We start from the raw sequence: 19,880 nt of genomic DNA, 5'->3' as shown, positions 1-19,880 counted from the left end.
GACTAAGTTTGTTGTTGGGTAAGATGGATGGTTCATAGTTATGCAACATTGTGAGAGATGGAGTCAATTACAACATTAGAGTGAGCAGCAAAAGCATGGAGTAAATCTTGTTTGTAGGAGAACTTAAATTAAAAGAGAAAAAGGAGGTTCAAATTCCTTATATAATATATTAAATATAATTTTAAAGATATTTATAATGTGTTTGAGTCCATAAATTGAAATGTATAGGCTAGAGAAGCCATTTGTAATAAGTGTCAAAATTGTACGAGGAGGTCCCAAATTGGTCAAGAAGGTAAGAATATGAAAGAATTACTTACAAATGGTTAATTTGATGTAAAATTTCCATTTGAGTCCATTTTAGGGTTATTCAACTATCCATGCAAATATTTGTTGAATTGGACTTACACTTGCAAAAGTTGTAATGGGAAAATGCATAAATATTGTCAAAGATGCATAATGATTTAAAATAATGCAAGGAGATGGTTTAAAAGGTGGTTTGAAGTTTTTACCAACCAAAAAAAACATAAAAATGGATGTATGGTCAAAACAAAGAAGAATGGAAGGTAACATTCACATTTGAAACAAATTTCGTGAAATTATGAGTTGTTATTTTGATTGACTTTTCAATTTTAGTGTTGGTTCTAGGCCTTGTACAGACCTGTATGACAAGGAAACCATGTATGATCTATATTTTTGGATAGAGGGCTGAATAATATTCCTTCTCTTTTTGGTTTGGATTAGTTTCATTTGGTTTTGAAGAAGTTATGCATATTTTAGTGAAAGTGGTTATTTACAAATTTTGGATTTCTTGATAGCAGTCATGTTGCAGCACTTGGTATTGACGCATATGGAATAGTTATGACCTCTAAATAGATTCATTCAATAGATATTTGAATCTAATTTTATTTCCTTTTTGTTTGAATCATTTTCAATTATATTTATGGAAGTTATTAATGTTCTAGTGGAAACTAGTTTTTTTATATCTTAAACATTAAAGAATGAGGTAGCTACTAAGCCTATTCTTAAGTTGCATACTTTCAACGAACCTTTTGTTGTAGAACGTGATGCAAGTAATATAGCAATGGGAGGAGTCTTAAGCCAAAGCGATAGACCAGTGGCTTTCTTTAGTGAAAAGCTAAATGCAACAAAATAAAAGTACTATTCCTATGATTTGGAACTCTATGTTCTTGTTCAATTCCTTAGGTAGTGAAGGTCTTATCTCTTGCCCAAGGAGTTTGTAGTGTTCACACATACCCAAGCTTTGAGTTTTCTTAACTCTCAAGACAAGCTAAGCCATAGACATGTCAAGTGGGTGGAGTATCTATAGTCTTATACCTTCACCATAAATCACAAGAAGGGGCAGCTCAATAAGTTAGCTGATGCTTTGAGTAGGAGGTTGCTTATAGTTCAAGAAATCCAAGTAAGGAGCATAAGGTTGGATAATTTTGAAGAACTCTATCAAACTGATAATGATTTTGTAGCAGTATATTAGGTGTGTGAAGAGCACCGAAATCACTTTCATGGTGAGTTTGCAGACTTTACATTGCAGAATGGATTACTCTTCAAAGGTGGATAGCTATGTGTGCCCAAAGGTTCCATAAGGAAAAACCTTATATAAGAAAAACACAATGGAAGTTTGAGTGGCCATTTTGGCTTGAATAAGACCTTGGAGTTGGTTCAAAGGTACTACTATTGGCCTAAAATGTAGCGATATGTTAAAGTTTATGTTGAGAAATGCATCATATGTCAAAAAAAAAAGGGGACTTCTACAAATGCAGGACTTTATCAACCTCTCCCAATACTAAGAAGACCATGGGAATGTGTAAGTATGGATTTTGTGGTTGGTTTACCTAGAAAAAAGAATGGTTTTGATAGAATCTATGTAATAGTGGATAGATTTAGCAAAATGAGTCATTTTATTCTGTGCAAGGTCACTCATGATGCAAATCATATTGTCTACTTGTTTTTCAATGAAGTTGTGAGAATTCATGGTTTTCCAACTAGCATTGTATATGATAGAAATAGAAAATTTATGGGACATTTTTGGAAATCCTTATGGAAAAGGTTGGGTACCAATCTCTCTTTTAGTTCAGCCTGCCATCCTCAAACTAATGATTAGGCTGAAGTGGTCAACAAAACACTTGGAAACTTGCTAAGATGCTTAACCAAGGAGTATGGTTTGACATGGGATTTGGTCCTTCATCAAGAAGTGGTTTATTATAATGATAGAATTAATAGAACTATGGTCAAGTGTCACTTTGAGATTGTGTATGGGATACATCCTAGGGGTTTATGTGAGCTGAGAAACCTAGATGGACAAGTATCTATTAGTGGTTATGCTGAAGATTTCAGTCAATCTATGAAGGAAGCACGAACAAGTAAAACAGTCCCTCATTGACAACACCAAAAAGATAAACGATAAAGATGACCTTAAGAAGAGAGAAGTACAATTTGGTGTAGGGGACTTAGCCATGGTTCACCTTAACAAGGAAATGATGGATAAGGTAACCTCTACAAAGTTGCAAATGAGAAGAATTGGCCCATGTCCAATACTAGCCAAGTATGGGTAGAATGCTTACAAGATTGGATTACCAGAGGATCTAGTTATTTCTCCCATTTTTAATGTAGCATGTTCAGGTATAAAGGCCTTCTTACTAAGGTGGATCAACATGTGGAGGAAGCTCAAAAGGATGCTCAAACAACAGCTTTACCTCCTAAGCCAAAGCTTCAAGCAGAAAAGATTTTTGATTCTCGGATTCATACAAAAAAAAAAAACATGGCACATAGAAAGAGCACCTTGCCAAATGCCATGGTAAACCAAACTCAGAGGCTACATGGATTCTTGAGAATTAGTTCAAGTTGAAGGGCATAGATCTCCACCTTTTGTCTCCAAAGGGGACTTAACTTCTTTGGTAGGGAATATGGTGCAGGGGAACCTTGAAAAATAGGCCCCTCACCTTTACAATTTTTTTGTGTTTTGTTAGAAGAGAGATTTTGTAAGTTTTAATAAGGGTCATTAGACCTAGGTGTGATAGCAAGGGTGTAGGAAGTCAAAATGTCTTTGGAAGCGTCACTAGTTGGCCTAAAAGTCAAAGCATACGTTGCCATAGGGAAATGAGCAACCTAAGGGATGATTCATTAGCTTAGGGAAGGGTCCTTAGCATGGAATTTCTAAGGGATAGCCTAACTCACAAGTTAGAATTTTTAAAATGAGCAAACAAGAAAAATTGCAAACGTTGCTCTATTGAAATTTTGCAATTTTTGCAAAAATGTTGATTTTGCAAGAAATTATGGATTTTCCTTTTAAAACTTTAAAGAGGCCGATACAAACCCCAAGGAAGAATTGAAAAGACATAGGAAGAGGTATAAAGACTTTCCAAACCCTAAGAATGCATAATTGATTGTCATTTTGGTAGTAAAATAGTTCCCCTACAAGAAATGAATCTACACTCCATATATACACTATTTACACAGTCTCATACTTATTTCCAAGAGGCCATAGTAGTTCAACCATGAGAACTCAAGTAGGAGGCATATTTGCACAATTGGCTCTGGACCAACCAGTGAATCAACAAGGCACACAAATTTAACAAAATGATAACAAATCTGTCAAAAAAAAAACCAGTGCTATAGAAGGTAAGAAAAAAACATATACTAAAGTCTCAATGCATTAGTTTTGTCCTTTCAATCCATATATGACTAGATTCAAAGGCTTTGTCATGGAATTATAGTCCTTTCTTGCTCTTCCCAAACCTCAATTCGTACAATCTATTCATTAACTATCAGATTACGGTTTGATTATTATTATATATCTTGTTCCCACATGTTTGGACCCTTAGGTCAAAATTTGGGCACCATTAAAGCCCTTTTCCAGGTTTAAGGAAATGTTGTAATGACAACTTTACAAAATTGCAAAGTTGTCATTATGCAACTTCTACATCTTTTGCAATTTTGTCAAACTACTAACCTCAATGGTTCAACTTGACTTTAAACCATTACATAAGATCTTGAACTACTAAACAAATCAAAATCTCCAAAACCCCTCCATTTGGGAGTCATGGTCAAAGTTTGACCCTTTATTGACTTTCTACGACTTAAACACCTAGATCCTAAATGACCACTCAAAACAGTTGACTCAACTCAACCCTATAGCTATCTAGACACACAAACAAATTGGGACTTCATAACTTAGTTCTTATTACCTTATGGTTGGCTAAACCAAAATACAAGCCAAAATAAAGGTGCTACTGCACCACAATGATTGCATGTTATACACATAGATGAAATGCATATTATTATTTGCACTACACAACATAATCAATGCCATAAAGAGGTGAATTTGTGTTGAGTATTAGCTATTGGAAGAACAATAATGAAGTTGCAATGCATCGCCACTAATAGCTCATGAATACCCTTGAGTTGAAGGATAAATTATTAAGAGCTTCACGAAAAAGGTTAGACAAGTTATTACCCTATAGATTGTAGTTACCTAATATAAGAACAAAACATAATTAAATAATTGACATAGGCATTAATACAAGAAGAAGAATATGCATGATTATAATGGTACAATTAAAGAGGATATCATTACGATTTATTGTCCAAATAATAATATTTTTTTATGAGCTTTGTTGAGTACTCACAAGTTGTTGTGAGTCAATGAAATTCATTATTACAATTTATTTTTTCTAAGTAACTAGGTCCAATTCAAAACTGGGCCTACTATCTTAGGCAAGAGCCTACAACATAGTGGTAATTTGTGAACCTCTTATATGAGAGGTCTTAGGTTTGAGTCTACTTGAACTTAACACACAATAATAATTAATTTAGGCTTGAGCTCATTACCTATAAAAAGGAATAGATTTACAAATTCATAATTTATTTATTACAAAAGTAGTATCATAAAGAACAAATACAAAATAATTAGATGAGAATTGTAACTTTGTTCTTCTAAGAATATTCTGCACCTTGCTTATATTCTTATAATAAAATAAAAATTAACAAATTGATGCCATCTAAAAAAAGTTTGTGGGGAATTATGACTTTATTTTTGTTTGAATATTCTCCACCATCGTCAACTCTTATCATGATACAGATAAAATAAAATTCATAAAAAATATAAATTAACTATCTTTTAATAGAGTAACAATTGCTCAAAAATTAGCTATACTTCGATAATAGTTAAGCGGGGATTTACAGCTTTGATTTTGTTACGGTATTCTCCGCCCTCCTTTAATATGTCCTCGTGATCTAGCCCCTCACAAGTATACGTGAACTTCTTCAAACTTTTCAAACATTCCAATGCAGGAAATTTAATACAGTGACAATCATATAATCCTAATTTTTCAAGACATGGCATCGCTCCCTCTTCCAACTTCGGAAACTTCAATTTTTTGAAGTCGGAAATATCGAAGAAGCGGAGGCGTGGGAACGCACCGGGCTTTCCAAATGCCTCTGGCAATTCTCTGCACAAGTCGTTCTTACTCAACGCCAATTTCACTAGATTAGGCATTCCATCCAACTCTGGATAATTATTGCAGTGACATTGATATAACTCCAATTCCCTCAGATTTTCCAAATTACAGATCCAACTTGGCACCCCAAATTTCCATAATGCAAGTCTTTCCAGATGTTTCATTTCTCTTATCGTCTCCGGAAGCGGCAGAAGCAGCTGCTCTACTCTCGAGTCTCCAATATTATTCTTTACTACCAGATGACGCATCTTAACCAGGTGCGCAAGGAGCCCTTCGATCCTCTTCACATCCCTCTCCCGCGTAACTCTTAAACTTATTTCCTCAAGCTGAGTCATACACGCCAAATCCTCTTCTATCGATTCCAAGTGCACCCCAGTTGTTAGCAACGTTCTTAAAGAGACCAGCTTTGATGTTCCCTCTGGTACGCGGTCAACACTCCAGCAATCCAAGTGCTGAAGACATCTAAGTTCAGTTATCCATTCTGGTAATCCAAAGCAGCCGATAGGCAGTGCAAGAAACAAGAGACTTTTCAGATATCTCACACAATCTGGTACCTTTCTTATCCTCGTATACTTTAGATTGATCACTCTAAGTAGTATCATCTTTCCAACGGACTCGGGCAATGTAGAAATATTTGTCTGACTCAAGTCCAGAACGCGAAGTCCTCTAATTGCAGTAAACAAGTTCTCCGGAATGCTTCGCATCTCAGTGTTCTCTGATAGTGACAACGTACGGAGATAAGCAGGAATCTGCCTCTATGAGAAAGCGTTGTCATTTATATCTTTCTTGGCCAATAAAATCCGACACCATCCACTAGTTCTACCACCTGCATGCATAGAGGCTTCCTCAAGAGAAAACACACAATTTTTTTCCCTAGAAATGTTTATGGCTAAATCGTGCAACAGGTCATGAATTGCACAATATTTTGTCACATTTCCATTAAAAGAATTTTCTTCCCGCTCTTCCCATAGTTGAAGGAGACACAGCTGGGCAAGTTGGTCCAACCAATTCCAGGCCATATCCCACTGCTCCTCTCCTGATGGGACAAACCCTTCTCCTATCCATAAATAAATCAAATATTGACAAGTTATTCTCTCATCCTCGGGAAAGAAAGAGAGATAATCAAAGCAGGGTTTGAGATGTGCCGGCAAGGAATCGTAACTCAATCTTAATATGTCCATCACAGGATTATCCCCACCAAAGGGGATAACTGCCTTTTCCAGCTGACGGCGCTTGGACTCCCATTCGGTCAGAGATTTAGTCTTGGCCAATGATGCTGCTGTCGTCTTGATAGCCAGGGGTAAATTTCCACACTGTTTTACAATCTCATGTCCCACCTCTTTCAACGTCTTTGATGGCGCTCTATTTTCTTTACAATCCGGAAATGCATAAAAGCAGAACAGTTCCCAACTTTCTTTCTCTGACAAGGCTCCGAGCTCATAAATGTGAGCTTTCAAACTTACAGCAACCTCTCTATTTCTTGAGCTCACCAGAACTTTACAATCTTCATCAGCTGGCAGACCAAGTTTGTCTAATAGATTATCTTCTGTAGACAACGTCCACAGATCATCCAGCACAATAAGACATTTTTTCCCTTGCAGACAGTCACAAATCAATACAGCTGCTCTCTCTTCAGTTACATCAGCTATGTCCACAATTCCACTTTTAAAACCTATGTGGGAGGCAATATCCTTTTGTAAACTCTTGACAGAAAAAGATTTCGAAATAGAGAGCCAAATAGAATGATGATACCTGGATTTCAAGACATTGAAGACAAATTGGAGAAGAAAAGTCTTCCCCAAGCCGCCCATACCGACGACGGCTATTACTTGAATTTCTGGGTTGTTCAACAAGCCTTCCATGTCTTCAAATTTGGAATCGATGCCCACTGGATGTGAATCTCTGGGAAGAAGACTACTTTTCTTCGCCGGAGCAGATGCCTCTGGAAGCTTTGTATCTTCCACATATCTTGGAAAGCCCAGAAATGTATCTCCAACCTTTTGTTGCACAGCCAAGACAACCTTTGAACACAGCACCTCCACATTACTGCCCAATTTGAAGCGAATAAGAAATCAAAAGAGATCAACTTCAATATGGAGCTTGAGTAAGGACCGGATTAAAAAAAAAAAAACTTAAAAGACTCAGAATCATAACACTTTGTATATTGTTACCGGATTTAAATATATGTAGGCTTACGCCTTTTGTTTTTAAAAAAACATTAAAAAAAAAGTGTTTCAAGCAAACAGCTGAAACAAAAACTATAAAAACTGGTTTAGGGAAAAAAATCTGGTAAAACATAAGCTAAGCCTTACTCCTTGGATGTGCTGAATTCATCGCCAGAGATGAGCGAAGAAGAGTGGAGGGCTGATTTCCAGTCATCCAGCCTCTCTTTGCTAAATCTACCCTTCTCTTCATGCTTAGCGAATGCATCTTTGTAAACTCCTTTTTGAGGGTATCGAACATCGAAAGGCTTCACATCACAAAACAAAGGAATAAACAGAGCATTGGTTTTCAGCATGTCAACCAACTCATTTAGACACCATGGAGACTCTGCATATCTTGGTGAGAAGATAGCAATTTGAACAGAGGAGGAGGAAATGGCATTTTTTATGGTGGGCTCAAGTGAATCTCCCAATTGTAATTCTTCAACATCAAGAAATGTCGTAAATCCCTTTTCCTCCAAGGTATCGTAAAGAGAAAAAGCCAAAGTTTCTTTGGTGTCAGGGCCTCTGTGATTGATAAATGCATCATATGATTTTTTGGACCCTATGAACGTTCCGCTTTCAAGTTGAAAAGACGAGGAAGACGCCATGAACTCAAGTAGAAAAGATGGATGGCAAATGTGAGCGAGTGTGGAGTCGACTATGTAATAAAACTACAGAAATTTGAAGGCTTTATAACAGGACTGGAATATAACTCAGACTTTCAAGGAAATGTAGTGAAAGACAGAAGCGAATTGGCAGATTTGTCTATTTGTGAAAATAAAGAGAATTTTTACTAAAATTTCAGTATGAATTTTTATTAATTTTTAAATGTTAATAGTAAGAAAATCTGTGTTTTCAGAGATCTGAGAAGAAACAATACATTATAACTTTTAGATGCAATTTGTCAAAAGAATAGTCGGCGCCTTTGTGAATTACAGTGTTATACTTTAGCTATGGTCAAGATGCTACAGGAAAAATCAGGACCAGCGTGCAAAATGCGGTTGCTTCGCTGGGTGTGGGGTTCTCGACCGTCCCATCCATGACCACTACTGTGCCACGGCATAACCTTTTTAATGGAATCCTATCTACATAATTGTTCCACCAATATTTTCCATCTTGAAAATTAGAAAACGCTTGGCTCCAAATACTAAAATGCACAAAATCTTTTCCTTAAGATTTTTACATTATACGATACTTTTAAGCACAAAGTACGCTTGGCTTTGCTGGGTGGGACTGGGGTGACTGGAGTCCTTTCAAGCTGCTTTATGAGAAGGAAGGCTTTTGTGTCTTTTGGGATTGTAGTGTTTGGAGTTTATTTCCATCAATAGAATCTATCGCTAGTTGGACCGACATTATGTTCCATCTTGTACATAATTCACCTCTACTCGAAACGCTATAATCACATTGTGAGAAATATAATCACAAAACACAAATCCTAAATATGTCTTGCAGAACCCATAAATTAATTTTACCACTCAAAAAATATTGCTCAGTAAACACTATTACCAAGTGCCAATAGATGGTGAGACATCAACCAAGCTCCATGGAGAATATATCGAGTTGATGAAGTTTGTCACACTTCAAGTGTGAAATGCAGAGCATATTATTGCTCGGTAACCAAAGGAACCAAATGACAGGAGAGTTTACCGATTGATTTCGATAAATGAAGGACAACAACTTAGTAGCCAAAGGATACCGAGTGAGCTCGGTAATCACTGCAAGGTGGAGCTCGGTAGAAGAAGGCACTTGGTAGAGGAAGGCATTGAGTGTACTCGGTAGACATTATAGAGATAAAATCTTTAACAAGACTTGACCGAGTGACGACTTATAACGTGAATAAATTTCACCATTAAACCAGAGTGCCAGAACTTGAAGCTTTCAAATAAACTTTTCAAATGCAAGGAATAGAAGAAGAAGAACAATGGATAAGTATGCCTGCTTGCTTTCTATTCAACTTAGGTTAAATCATTACAAAATCTGGGAGTATTCAGCTTCAACTAGAAAAACTCTAAAATAATCTTAAAACTTCAAACTGGAAAAACTTCAAACTTATAGCTCTAATGGTTGCACACTACAATGCTTGGAGCAATCATTGCTTCAACAGGTCGAATCAAATAACAAACTATTAACTTACAGAATAACACAAAAAAACACGTGCATCTGCAATCACGAAATAAGCTTTCTTCTATCTCTGCAACAACTGGATCTGCTGATCACTTTCTCTGCAACTTCTCTTTGCTATGCTTAAACGCTGAACTCGATTCTCTGCTCTCTGAAAATCTATAAAATGAATAATAAAATATTCCTTTTGTCTTCAGCAAAAATATTTTCCCCCTCTTTTTTGATTTTTGAAACTTACCTACTGCATTCATGTTTATGACTGTTTTGCAATCCATCAGGGGTGGTAGGTGGGCATTTGGCTCCAAGGGCAAATGTTAGTCAGCAATAAATATTTCAACCCTCCCCTTTGTCCCAAGCCAAACAAACAATGAACACTGCTGATCCACATCAACTACAGCAAAACACTCTCTTAGGTGTACAAAAGATCCAATGCCTAATGGCTTGGTGAATATGTCTACTAGCTGCTACTCAGACTTGCAAAACTCCAACTTGATATCCCTATTCTCCACCAACTCTCTGATGAAGTGATATCTAATCTCTATATGCTTGCTTCTCCCATGGAAGACTGGATTCTTAGATAATGCAATTGATGAGATGTTGTCACAATAAATTGTGGTTCCATCCTCTTGCCTTTCATTAAAATCATTCAAGATCCTTCTTAACCAAATAGCTTGACATGCTGTTGCATTTGCTGTTATGTATTCAGCTTCTGCTGTAGATTGAGCAACAATGGGTTGCTTCTTGGATGCCCATGAAATTGCACCCAATCCCATATGAAACATGTATCCGGAAGTGCTCTTCCTATCATCTAAACTTTCAGCCCAATCACTATCTGTATAACCAACCAACTTGAAATTATCATTTGTAGTATACAAAATTCCAAATCCCTTGGTACCTTTCACATACCTTAGGATCCTCTTTCCCGCTTGCCAATGGGAAACCCTTGGTGTTTCAATAAATTTGAAAATCCAACTTACTACATGCATTAGGTCTAGCCGAATTGTAGTTAAATACATTAGACTTCCAACCATGCTCTTGTATAGTGTTGGATCCACTCTCTTGCTAGAGTCTTCCTTGCTCAACTTTAGACCTACTGCTCTTGGTGTGGGGGCTGCCTTACTATTTTGCATTTTAAATCTCTCCAAGATCTACCCTGCATATTTTTCTTGAGAGATAAAGATGCCATTATGCATTTATTTTACTTCTATGCCTAGAAAATATTTCAAGAGACCTAAGTTTGTCATTTCAAATTCACTTTTCATGGCCCCTTTGAATTTACCAATTAGAGCCTTGTCATTACTAGTAAAAATCAAGTCATCTACATACAAGACAACAATCAATACATTACCATCTGCTGCCTTGATGTGAGAGTGGGATCACCATTGCTTTTGCTAAAGCCATTGCTCATCAAGTATGAGTCAATCCTACTATACCATGCCCGTGGAGCTTGCTTGAGCCTATAAAGAGCTCTCTTCAATCTATATATCTTGTGTTCCTCACTTGCAACTTTATCACCAGGTGGCTGCTCCACATATACTTCTTCTTTCAGTACACCATTAAGGAAGGCAAACTTCACATCCATTTGAAATACCTTCCACTTGTGCTGAGCTACAATTGCTATGACAGCACACATGGTTTCCATTCTTGCAACTGGGGCATATGTTTCATCATAATCTCTTCCATACTGTTGTTTATAGCCCTTGACTACCAACCTTGCCTTATGCCTATCAATCTTGCCTTCAGCATTACATTTGGTCTTGTAGACCCATTTCACTCCAATCACTTGCTTTGTTGGAGGCAAATCAGTTAGATCCCATGTCTCATTTCTTTCTATTGCATCTATCTCCTCATCCATGGCCTTACATCATTTCTTCTCCTTGATTGCTTTTTCAAAATATATAGGATCACTATGAGAAAATAATGCAAAATTAACACTCTCATCATAATCTTCATACCTTTCATCTTGGTAAATCTCCGTAAGACTCTTGGTCTTTCTTGGTAATAGGGAGGAGAGTGTGGGATCAAAATCTTCACTGCTGTTGTATTGTTGACTAGCTTGGTCTTCACTAGTACTCGGCACTGACACTCAGTCATGCCTAGAGGAGCTCGATAATGACTCAATCTGCTTGCCTTTTCTTCTATCAGCTCCTTCTTGTTGTTCATCAACATCTTCTTCACTCATAATTGACACTTTACTTGAAGTGCTCAGTGATACATCAGTTTGCCCATACCAAGACTGATTTTCAAAAAATTCCACATCTCTTGAGAGAATCATCTTGTTGTTCAATGGGTCATACAATCTGTATGCGTAAGATTCTAAGTTGTACCCTATGAAGATGCATCTCACACCTTTGTCATCCAATTTTTGTCTTTGCTCTTTAGGCATATGTGCATATGCAATACATTCAAACACCCTTAGATGTTCAACTGTCCATCTTCCTTGTGACCATGCTTCCATTGAAATTCTATCCCGGACTGCCTTTGTAGGACACCTATTAATTAGGTAAATTGTTGTTGCCACAGCCTCTCCCAAAAATTCAGTCGGGAGACCTTTCTCTTTCATCATGCTCTTTGCCATTTCAACAATGGTCCTGTTCCATTTTTCAACCACTCCATTCTGCTGTGGTGTATAGCTAGCTGTGAGCTCTTTCTTTATGCCATGTTTCATGCAAAAATTTACAAAATAATTGAAGGTATACTCCTCTCCTCTATCTGATCTTAGGACCCTGATATAATGTCCACATTCTCTTTTAGCTTGGGCTTTAAATTCTACAAATTTATCAAATGCTTCAGATTTATTCTCTAAGAAATACACCTATGTCCTATGATTGAAATCATCAATAAATGTCATAAAATAAGTACTCTCCCCAATGGAAGTAACTTGCATAGGACCGACTAGGTTAGTATGCACTAACTCTAATGGATATCTAGCCCTCCTAGAATTTCTAGAATTAAAGGAAAGTCTATGTTGCTTACCCAAAATACAAGCCTCACACTTGTCACAAGAATTTTCTACACATGGAAAACCATCTACCATTTTTTCATTTGACAACAAATTTAAGCCAGCATAGCCAAGATGACCATACTTGAAGTGCCATAGCCGTGAGGGGTCTTCAATCACACTCCTTAGAGCTGATTATGTGGGAGGTGCAGCACCAACTTGAGATGAGAAACATGTCTCTATTCTCAAGGGAAACATTCTATTTTTTGTCATTTGAACTGCTGCAAGTAAGTTCTTGCTCCCATCATTTTCTTTGATGACACACCTGTCATTCTCCATCAACACTTTGTATCCATTTTGAATGAGCTGACCAATGCTCATCAAATTGTGTTTCATACCAGGGGCAAAATACACATTTTGTATTTCCTTCTTCTCACCTTTCTTGGTGCGGACCATAATAGATCCTTTGCCCACAACTGGTAGAGTTCCATTGTTACCCATTTTAATCTTAGATTTGAAACTCTTGTCAATGAATGAAAACAAGGTTTCATTACCACTCATGTGGTTGCTACATCCATTGTCGAGGTACCAAACCTCAGGGCTTCCCTCTTCACCAAAATTACACATGATGAAGGCAATGTTTTCACTTCCCATATTAACATCAACCACATTTGCTTGTCCTGACTGATCTTTCTGCTTCTTCCAACATTCACTTGCATAATGCCCATATTTATGATAGTAGTAGCATTCTACATTACTCCTATTTGAGTTGTAGTTTTTCTTACCTCCTCTTGAAGTATTTTGTGAGCTACTTGCTCCATCTACTCTTCTTGAGCTTTCTGCTGCAACATTTCTTTGTCCTCCATTATCTCGGCCTCTGCCTCTAGAGTTTCTGCCTGAGTCATTTCTTCCTCTCCCCCTTTCTCTTGGATTTGACTAAGCCTTGAATGCTTGCTCTTGGGTAGAAGAAGATGTAGATCCGATGATCTTATGCTCATCGTCTAAAGAGTACCCATCAACTCATCCATTGTTAAAACAGTGAGGTCTTTTGCCTCTTCTATGGTCATGACCAAATTGTCATATTCATGAGGTAAGCTCCTCAATATCTTTTCCACTATCGTTTGCTCTTGATAGTCTTCTCCATTTGATTTCAATTGGTTCATCACATTGGATGTCCTTGAACTAAAATCTGCAATTGATTCATTTTCCTTCATCTAAAGGTTCTCAAACTCCCTCCTTATATTTTGTAGCTTTACTATATGAACTTTATCAGTTCCCTTGAAGTTTGTCTCAAGGATATCCCATGCTTCCTTTGCATAATTTTCTGCTACAATCTTGGAAAATATTGTCTCTATCATTGCTGCTTCAATCAAGCTTAATGCCTTAGCATCCTTCCTTCTTAACTCCTTCAACTGAGTCTTTTGATTGTTGGTGAGAGCAGCATACTTAGTTGGGTCTGTCACATCATTGAACCCATTAATTATAAACTCCCACAAATCATTTGCAACCATAATGGTCTTCATCTTCTTTGCCCATGTATCATAATTTTACCCATTAAAGGGTGGTGGCTATTGCCATATCTTTCCTGTATATGCTGCCAAGTCAAATATCCCAAAAAAAACAAATACCTTAACTCACTGTGGATGTGGGGCCTCAAAGCTTTGATACCATGTGAGAAATATAATCCCAAAAAAAAAACCCTAAATATGTCTTGAAAAACCCATAAATTTATTTTACCACCCAAAAAATATTGCTCGTTAAACACTAAATTACCAAGTGCCAATATTACTCGGTAACCAAAGGAACCAAATGACAAGAGAGTTTATCGAGTGATCTCAATAAATGAAGGACAACAACTCGGTAGCCAAAGGATATGGAGTGAGCTCGGTAATCACTGCAGGGTGGAGCTCGATAGAAGAAGGCACTCGGTAGAGGAAGGCACTGAGTGTACTCAGTAGACACTACAGAGATAAAATCTTTAACAAGACTTGACCGAGTGACGACTTATAACGTGAATAAATTTCACTATTAAAACCAGAGAGCCAAAACTTTAAGCTTTCAAATAAACTTTTCAAATGCAAGGAATAGAAGAAGAAGAACAATGGATAAGTATGCCTGCTTGCTTTTTATTCAACTTAGGTTAAATCATTACAAAATCTAGGAGCATTCGGCTTCAACCAGAAAAATCCTAAAATAACCTTGAAACTTCGGACCGGAAAAATTTCAAACTTACAGCTCTAATTACTACACACTACAATGCCTAGATCAATCACTGCTTCAATAGGTCGAATCAAATAACAAACTATTAACTTATAAAATAACACAAAAAAGCACATGCATCTGCAATCATGAAATAAGCTTTCTCTTGTCTCTGCAACAACTGGATTTGCTGATCACTTTCTCTGCAACTTCTCTCTACTATGCTTGAGTGCTGAACTCGATTCTTTGCTCTTTGAAAATCTATAAAATGAATAATAAAATATTCTTTTTGTCTTCAACAAAAATATTTTCCCCCTCTTTTCTGATTTTTGAAACTCACCTACCACATTCATGTTTATGACTGTTCTGCAATCCATTAGGGGTGGTAGGTGGGGGTTTGGCTCTAGGGACAAACCTCAATCAACAATAAATATTTCAACAACATTCCATAAGATTTCTATAATCGCAAGATGTGCTTGCCATTTTTTAACCATTTACCATTCCATCTGCCTTCCACCAAGCAACGTGCGAAAAGAAATGGTCCTCCCCTCATTTCTGTTGAAGGCGATCGATTGCCAAATTTCTTTCCTTGGTCCATTTATGATATCCTTTTCGATCAATTTTTTGGAGTGCGTCTGTATTTCACTGGATATAGACTAATTGAATTCCCTACGTCTACTTGAAAATCATAAATACAGAAGAATATTTTCATTCATTATATTCACATAAAACTATACAGGTACATAAATAGCTTTGTACCAAATCCATAAAGCTATTGGAAAGGAAACAACTACAGGAAAGCTACAGCAAAGGAAAGAATAGTTTAGGAAAGAAAGCTCTTTTCCTTTTCAATAATAGAAACAATCTAATATTTCAACACTCCCCCTCAAGTCGGTGCATAGATATCCCACATGCTCAACTTGCCGAAAAACTTTGAGAACACTCGACTTGAAACTAATTTGGTAAGAATATCAGCTAGTTGATCTTCTGATCGAATCTTAGGAAGCTCCACAATCTTCTCATCCAATTTCTCCTTAATAAAGAATCTGTCTACCTCCACATGCTTTGTATGATCATGTTGAACCGGATATGAGCAATATCACATGCTGCTTTATTGTCACAATATAGTTGAATTGGCTGCGTAGGCGGACAACCCAAATCTCTTAGAAGAAGTCTTAGCCACAACGCTTCACATACTGCAAGTGCCATACTTCAAAATTCTACCTCCGCACTTGATCATGCAACAACATTTTATTTTTTGCTTCTCCATGTAACAAGATTACCTTTTACAAAGGTAAAATAGCTTGAAGTAGAACGCCTATCATCTGTTGCTCCAGCCTAGTCAGCATCAGTGTATGCATCCACACTTTGATAATCCTCATTTTTAGTGAATAAAATTCCTTTTCCAAGAGTAAACTTCAAATACCTCAAAATGCACATAACTACATTCATATGTTGCCCTCCAGGATTATGCATAAACTGGCTAACAATACTTAATGCATAAGCAAGGTTTGGCCTTGTGTGTGCTAAGTACATCAATCTTCCTACGAGTCTCTAGTATCTTCCTTTATCAATTGGTACCTTATTAGAGTCAATACATAACTTCAATCCTTCTTCCATAGGTGCATCAATGGGTTGGCAAGCTGACATATCAATTTCTTGTAACAAGTCTAAGGCATACTTTCTTTGAGACAGAAAGATCCCTTCATCAGATCGAGATACTTCGATCCCAAGGAAATATTTTAAAGGACCGAGATCTTTCATTTCAAATTCTTTGAACAAGTAATCCTTGAGAGCCCTCCTTTCTTGAGGATCATTTCCTATAACTATCATGTCATCCACATACACAATAAGTACAGTGATCTTACCCTGCTGATTCTTTATGAATAAAGTATGGTCTGAATTTCTCTAATGGTAACCAAAGGCTTTCATTGACTTTGTGATCTTCCAAACCATGCCCTTGGAGATTTTTTCAACCCATATAATGACTTCTTTAATTTGCACACCTTCAGACTATGTATTTCTGGTATCATGCAGTCGGGTGGGAGTTCCATGTAGACTTCTTCGGACAACTCTCCATGTAGAAAGGCGTTCTTCACATCAAACTGTTGTAATGGCCAACCCAAGTTTGTAGCTAGAGACAACAAGACTTGTACTGTATTAATTTTAGCTATAGGTGCAAATGTCTCTGTGTAATCGATCGCATAGGTTTGGGTGTACCCTTTTGCCACTAGTCTCGCCTTAAAGCATTCAATTGTACCATCTTCTTTGTACTTAACAGTATAAACCCATCGACATCTAATTGGTTTCTTTCCTGGTGGATGATCAACAAGTTCCCAGGTATTATTTTCCTATAATGATTTCATCTCCTCATTCATAGCAGCTTTCCACCTTGGATCAGCTAAGGCTTCCTGCACATTGTTAAGAATAGATACAATAGATAATTGATTTACAAATGACTGATCTGATTCTGACAAACAATGGTTAGACACATAATGACTCATAGGATATTTAACTTTACTAGAAAGTTCAGGTTCATATGTGGAATTAGGGATACCTCTTGTGAGACATTGAGGTAGTAGTTTTCTAGATGGTTCAGGAACATCCTCGATAAGCGATTGGTGTGGTGTGAGGAACTCGGATGGAGGTGGACCCATAGCTTCAATTTCTGAGTGTTCATCACTATTTTGATCCAAAGTTTCACCTACTTCTTGATTAATAGTTTTAGAGAGTTCCCCTTCTTTAGAGATGTCCAACCTACTCACATCTTTAGGAATGTGAACATCCACATCTTCAAAGGTGTTATCCACATCTTCAAAGTCATTCAAGCTACCTACATCTTGAGAGATGTGAGCATCCACATCTTCAGAGATGTGATCATCATAATCTAAAGTCTAAATTTCCTTCTAGTACTCCCCCTAAAGTTCAGGCGCAGAGGATAAATACATCGAGTCTTCATGAAAAACTACATCCAATGTAATAAATATTTGTTGAGTTGGAGGATAATAGCATCGATACCCCTTTTGATAAGAAGCATATCCTAGAAAGACACATCATAGTGCTCGAGGAGATAACTTGTTGCGCTGATGCTTAGGGAGGTGTATGAAGGCTACACAACCAAAGACGTGAGGAGGTACATTTGGGATAGTAGGAGCAACAATTGCCTCAGCAAGAGCCTGAGATGGTTTCTGGAAATCAATAGTGCTAGAGGGTACCCGGTTGATCAAATATGTTATAGAGGTAAGTGCTTCGCCCCAATAGGATAATGGCATATGGGCTTTTATCAGAGAAGCACAGACAACCTCCAACAAGTGACGATTTTTTTTTTCGGATACCCCATTCTGCTGAGGTGTATTGGAACAAGTAGTTTAATGAATAATTTCGTCTATTTCTAGATACTGCTAAAGTTTAGAACTCAAATATTTGCCTCTATTATCACTACGAAGAACTTGAACTTGTGCATTATACTGAGTACGAATCATGTTATAAATTTTTTGAAATTACAAGTTAACATCACTTTTAGACTTCATTAAGCATACCTAAGTCATCCTAGTACAATCATCAATAAAAGTAACAAACCAACGTGATCCACCCAAGGTAGTGACTTTGGATGGACCCCAAACATCAGAATGTATGATCATAAATGGAACTGGACTTCTATTCAAAGTTAATGGAAAAGAAGCACAATGGCTTTTTGCAAGTTCACAAACTTCACACCGGAAGCTAGAAACATCAAATTTTGTAAATAAATTAGGAAATAATTTCTTCAAGTAACCAAAGGAAGCATGTCCCAGACATCGATACCATAACTAGATTTCAGATTTTTGTTTGTCCCCCTTAGAGCCATCCATCACTAGAGCTTGACATAGCTTGTCTGAACTCTTTGACACCAAGTCCAAGTAATACAACTTTCCTCGCCTAACACCACAACCAATTGTTTGCCTCATTTGGATGTCCTTAAACACACAAAAATCAGGCCAAAAAATTACAAAACAAAGTAAAGTAGTGGTGATTTGGGAAACTGACAACAAATTATAATCCAAAGATAGAACCACTAAAACAGAATCTAGATTCAAAGTATCAGTGAGAGGTAAGGATCCTTCTCCAATAACTGGGGTCGGAGAGCCATTGACAGTGGAAATAAATTTTGTGAGGATGGTTTAAGGGATGAGACCTGTCTAGAATCAAATGTCATATGATCCGTAGCACCGGAATCAATTATCCATGCACTATTAGAAACAAGTTTAGACATATTTAAAGACTTACCACCATTACCTATCGTTGTTGCTAATGCCAAGATCTGTCCATCAACATTATCCTTTGTCTTTGTTTCAACAAATGCTACACTGGTGGCCTTTTTGGAATTCTTCTTCCGTGAATCGCGGCTACGATCCCACCATTTTGGATACCCAACAAGTTCAAAGCAGTGACTTTTGGTATGACCAGTTTGATTGCAATGGGTGCATTTGTAGGTGGATTTATCAGCACCGTTGGTGATCTTAGGCGGATTTTGAGAAGGCCCATTCTGATTAGACCGATTTCAAGTCACCATGGCTGAAGCTTCAGCCTTTTCTAGTTCTCCAATCATTGTTATGTGTCGAACAGATTCACGGTAGACCAATGCATAGCATGCTTCTAATTCTAGAATAGGATCCTTTCTCAAAATATGCACCCTTTGTCGCTGAACTGATTTTTGGTAAGATTCAACGTCGTTCTCACTTTCCATGATCACTTTATCATGATGATCCAACTCACCAAAAATCTCAGTTAATTCTCCATAAAACACAAAGAGTGTTCTACCATTCTGTTTGGCAGAGAAAGCTCTCTAATTCAAGATAAACACCTGCAATTCATTTGCTCCATCATAAAAAGCCTTAGAAAGGGCTTTCCAAATATCTCGAGCAGTGGGTAAGCGAATGTATCACTTCATAATTTCTGAGG

The 19,880-nt window shown here is 37.2% G+C and overlaps 2 protein-coding genes across 2 annotated transcripts; both read right to left on the bottom strand.

Annotated features, from left to right (window-relative positions):
* Positions 1-5,098: 5,098 nt before the first annotated feature.
* LOC149580430 (putative disease resistance protein At1g59620) lies at positions 5,099-6,178 on the bottom strand. The gene has a single exon (XM_089813768.1). The coding sequence runs from the start codon at positions 6,176-6,178 to the stop codon at positions 5,165-5,167; it is 1,014 nt and encodes a 337-aa protein (XP_089669894.1). The 3' UTR covers positions 5,099-5,164.
* On the bottom strand, positions 5,153-8,420 carry LOC149580429 (disease resistance protein Roq1-like). Its single transcript, XM_089813759.1, has 2 exons — positions 7,787-8,420; positions 5,153-7,520 (listed from the first exon to the last, which is right to left on the bottom strand). Exons 1-2 carry the CDS (start codon positions 8,284-8,286, stop codon positions 6,230-6,232), a joined length of 1,791 nt encoding a protein of 596 aa, XP_089669885.1. The 5' UTR covers positions 8,287-8,420; the 3' UTR covers positions 5,153-6,229.
* Positions 8,421-19,880: the final 11,460 nt, after the last annotated feature.

This window comes from Cupressus sempervirens, chromosome 1, assembly GCF_028749045.1.
Source record: "Cupressus sempervirens isolate cs-2001-9-10 chromosome 1, ASM2874904v1, whole genome shotgun sequence".
Taxonomy (NCBI): Eukaryota; Viridiplantae; Streptophyta; class Pinopsida; order Cupressales; family Cupressaceae; genus Cupressus; species Cupressus sempervirens.
The sequence above is the reverse complement of the archived record's forward strand: the minus strand, read 5'-3'. Positions and strand labels throughout refer to the sequence as shown.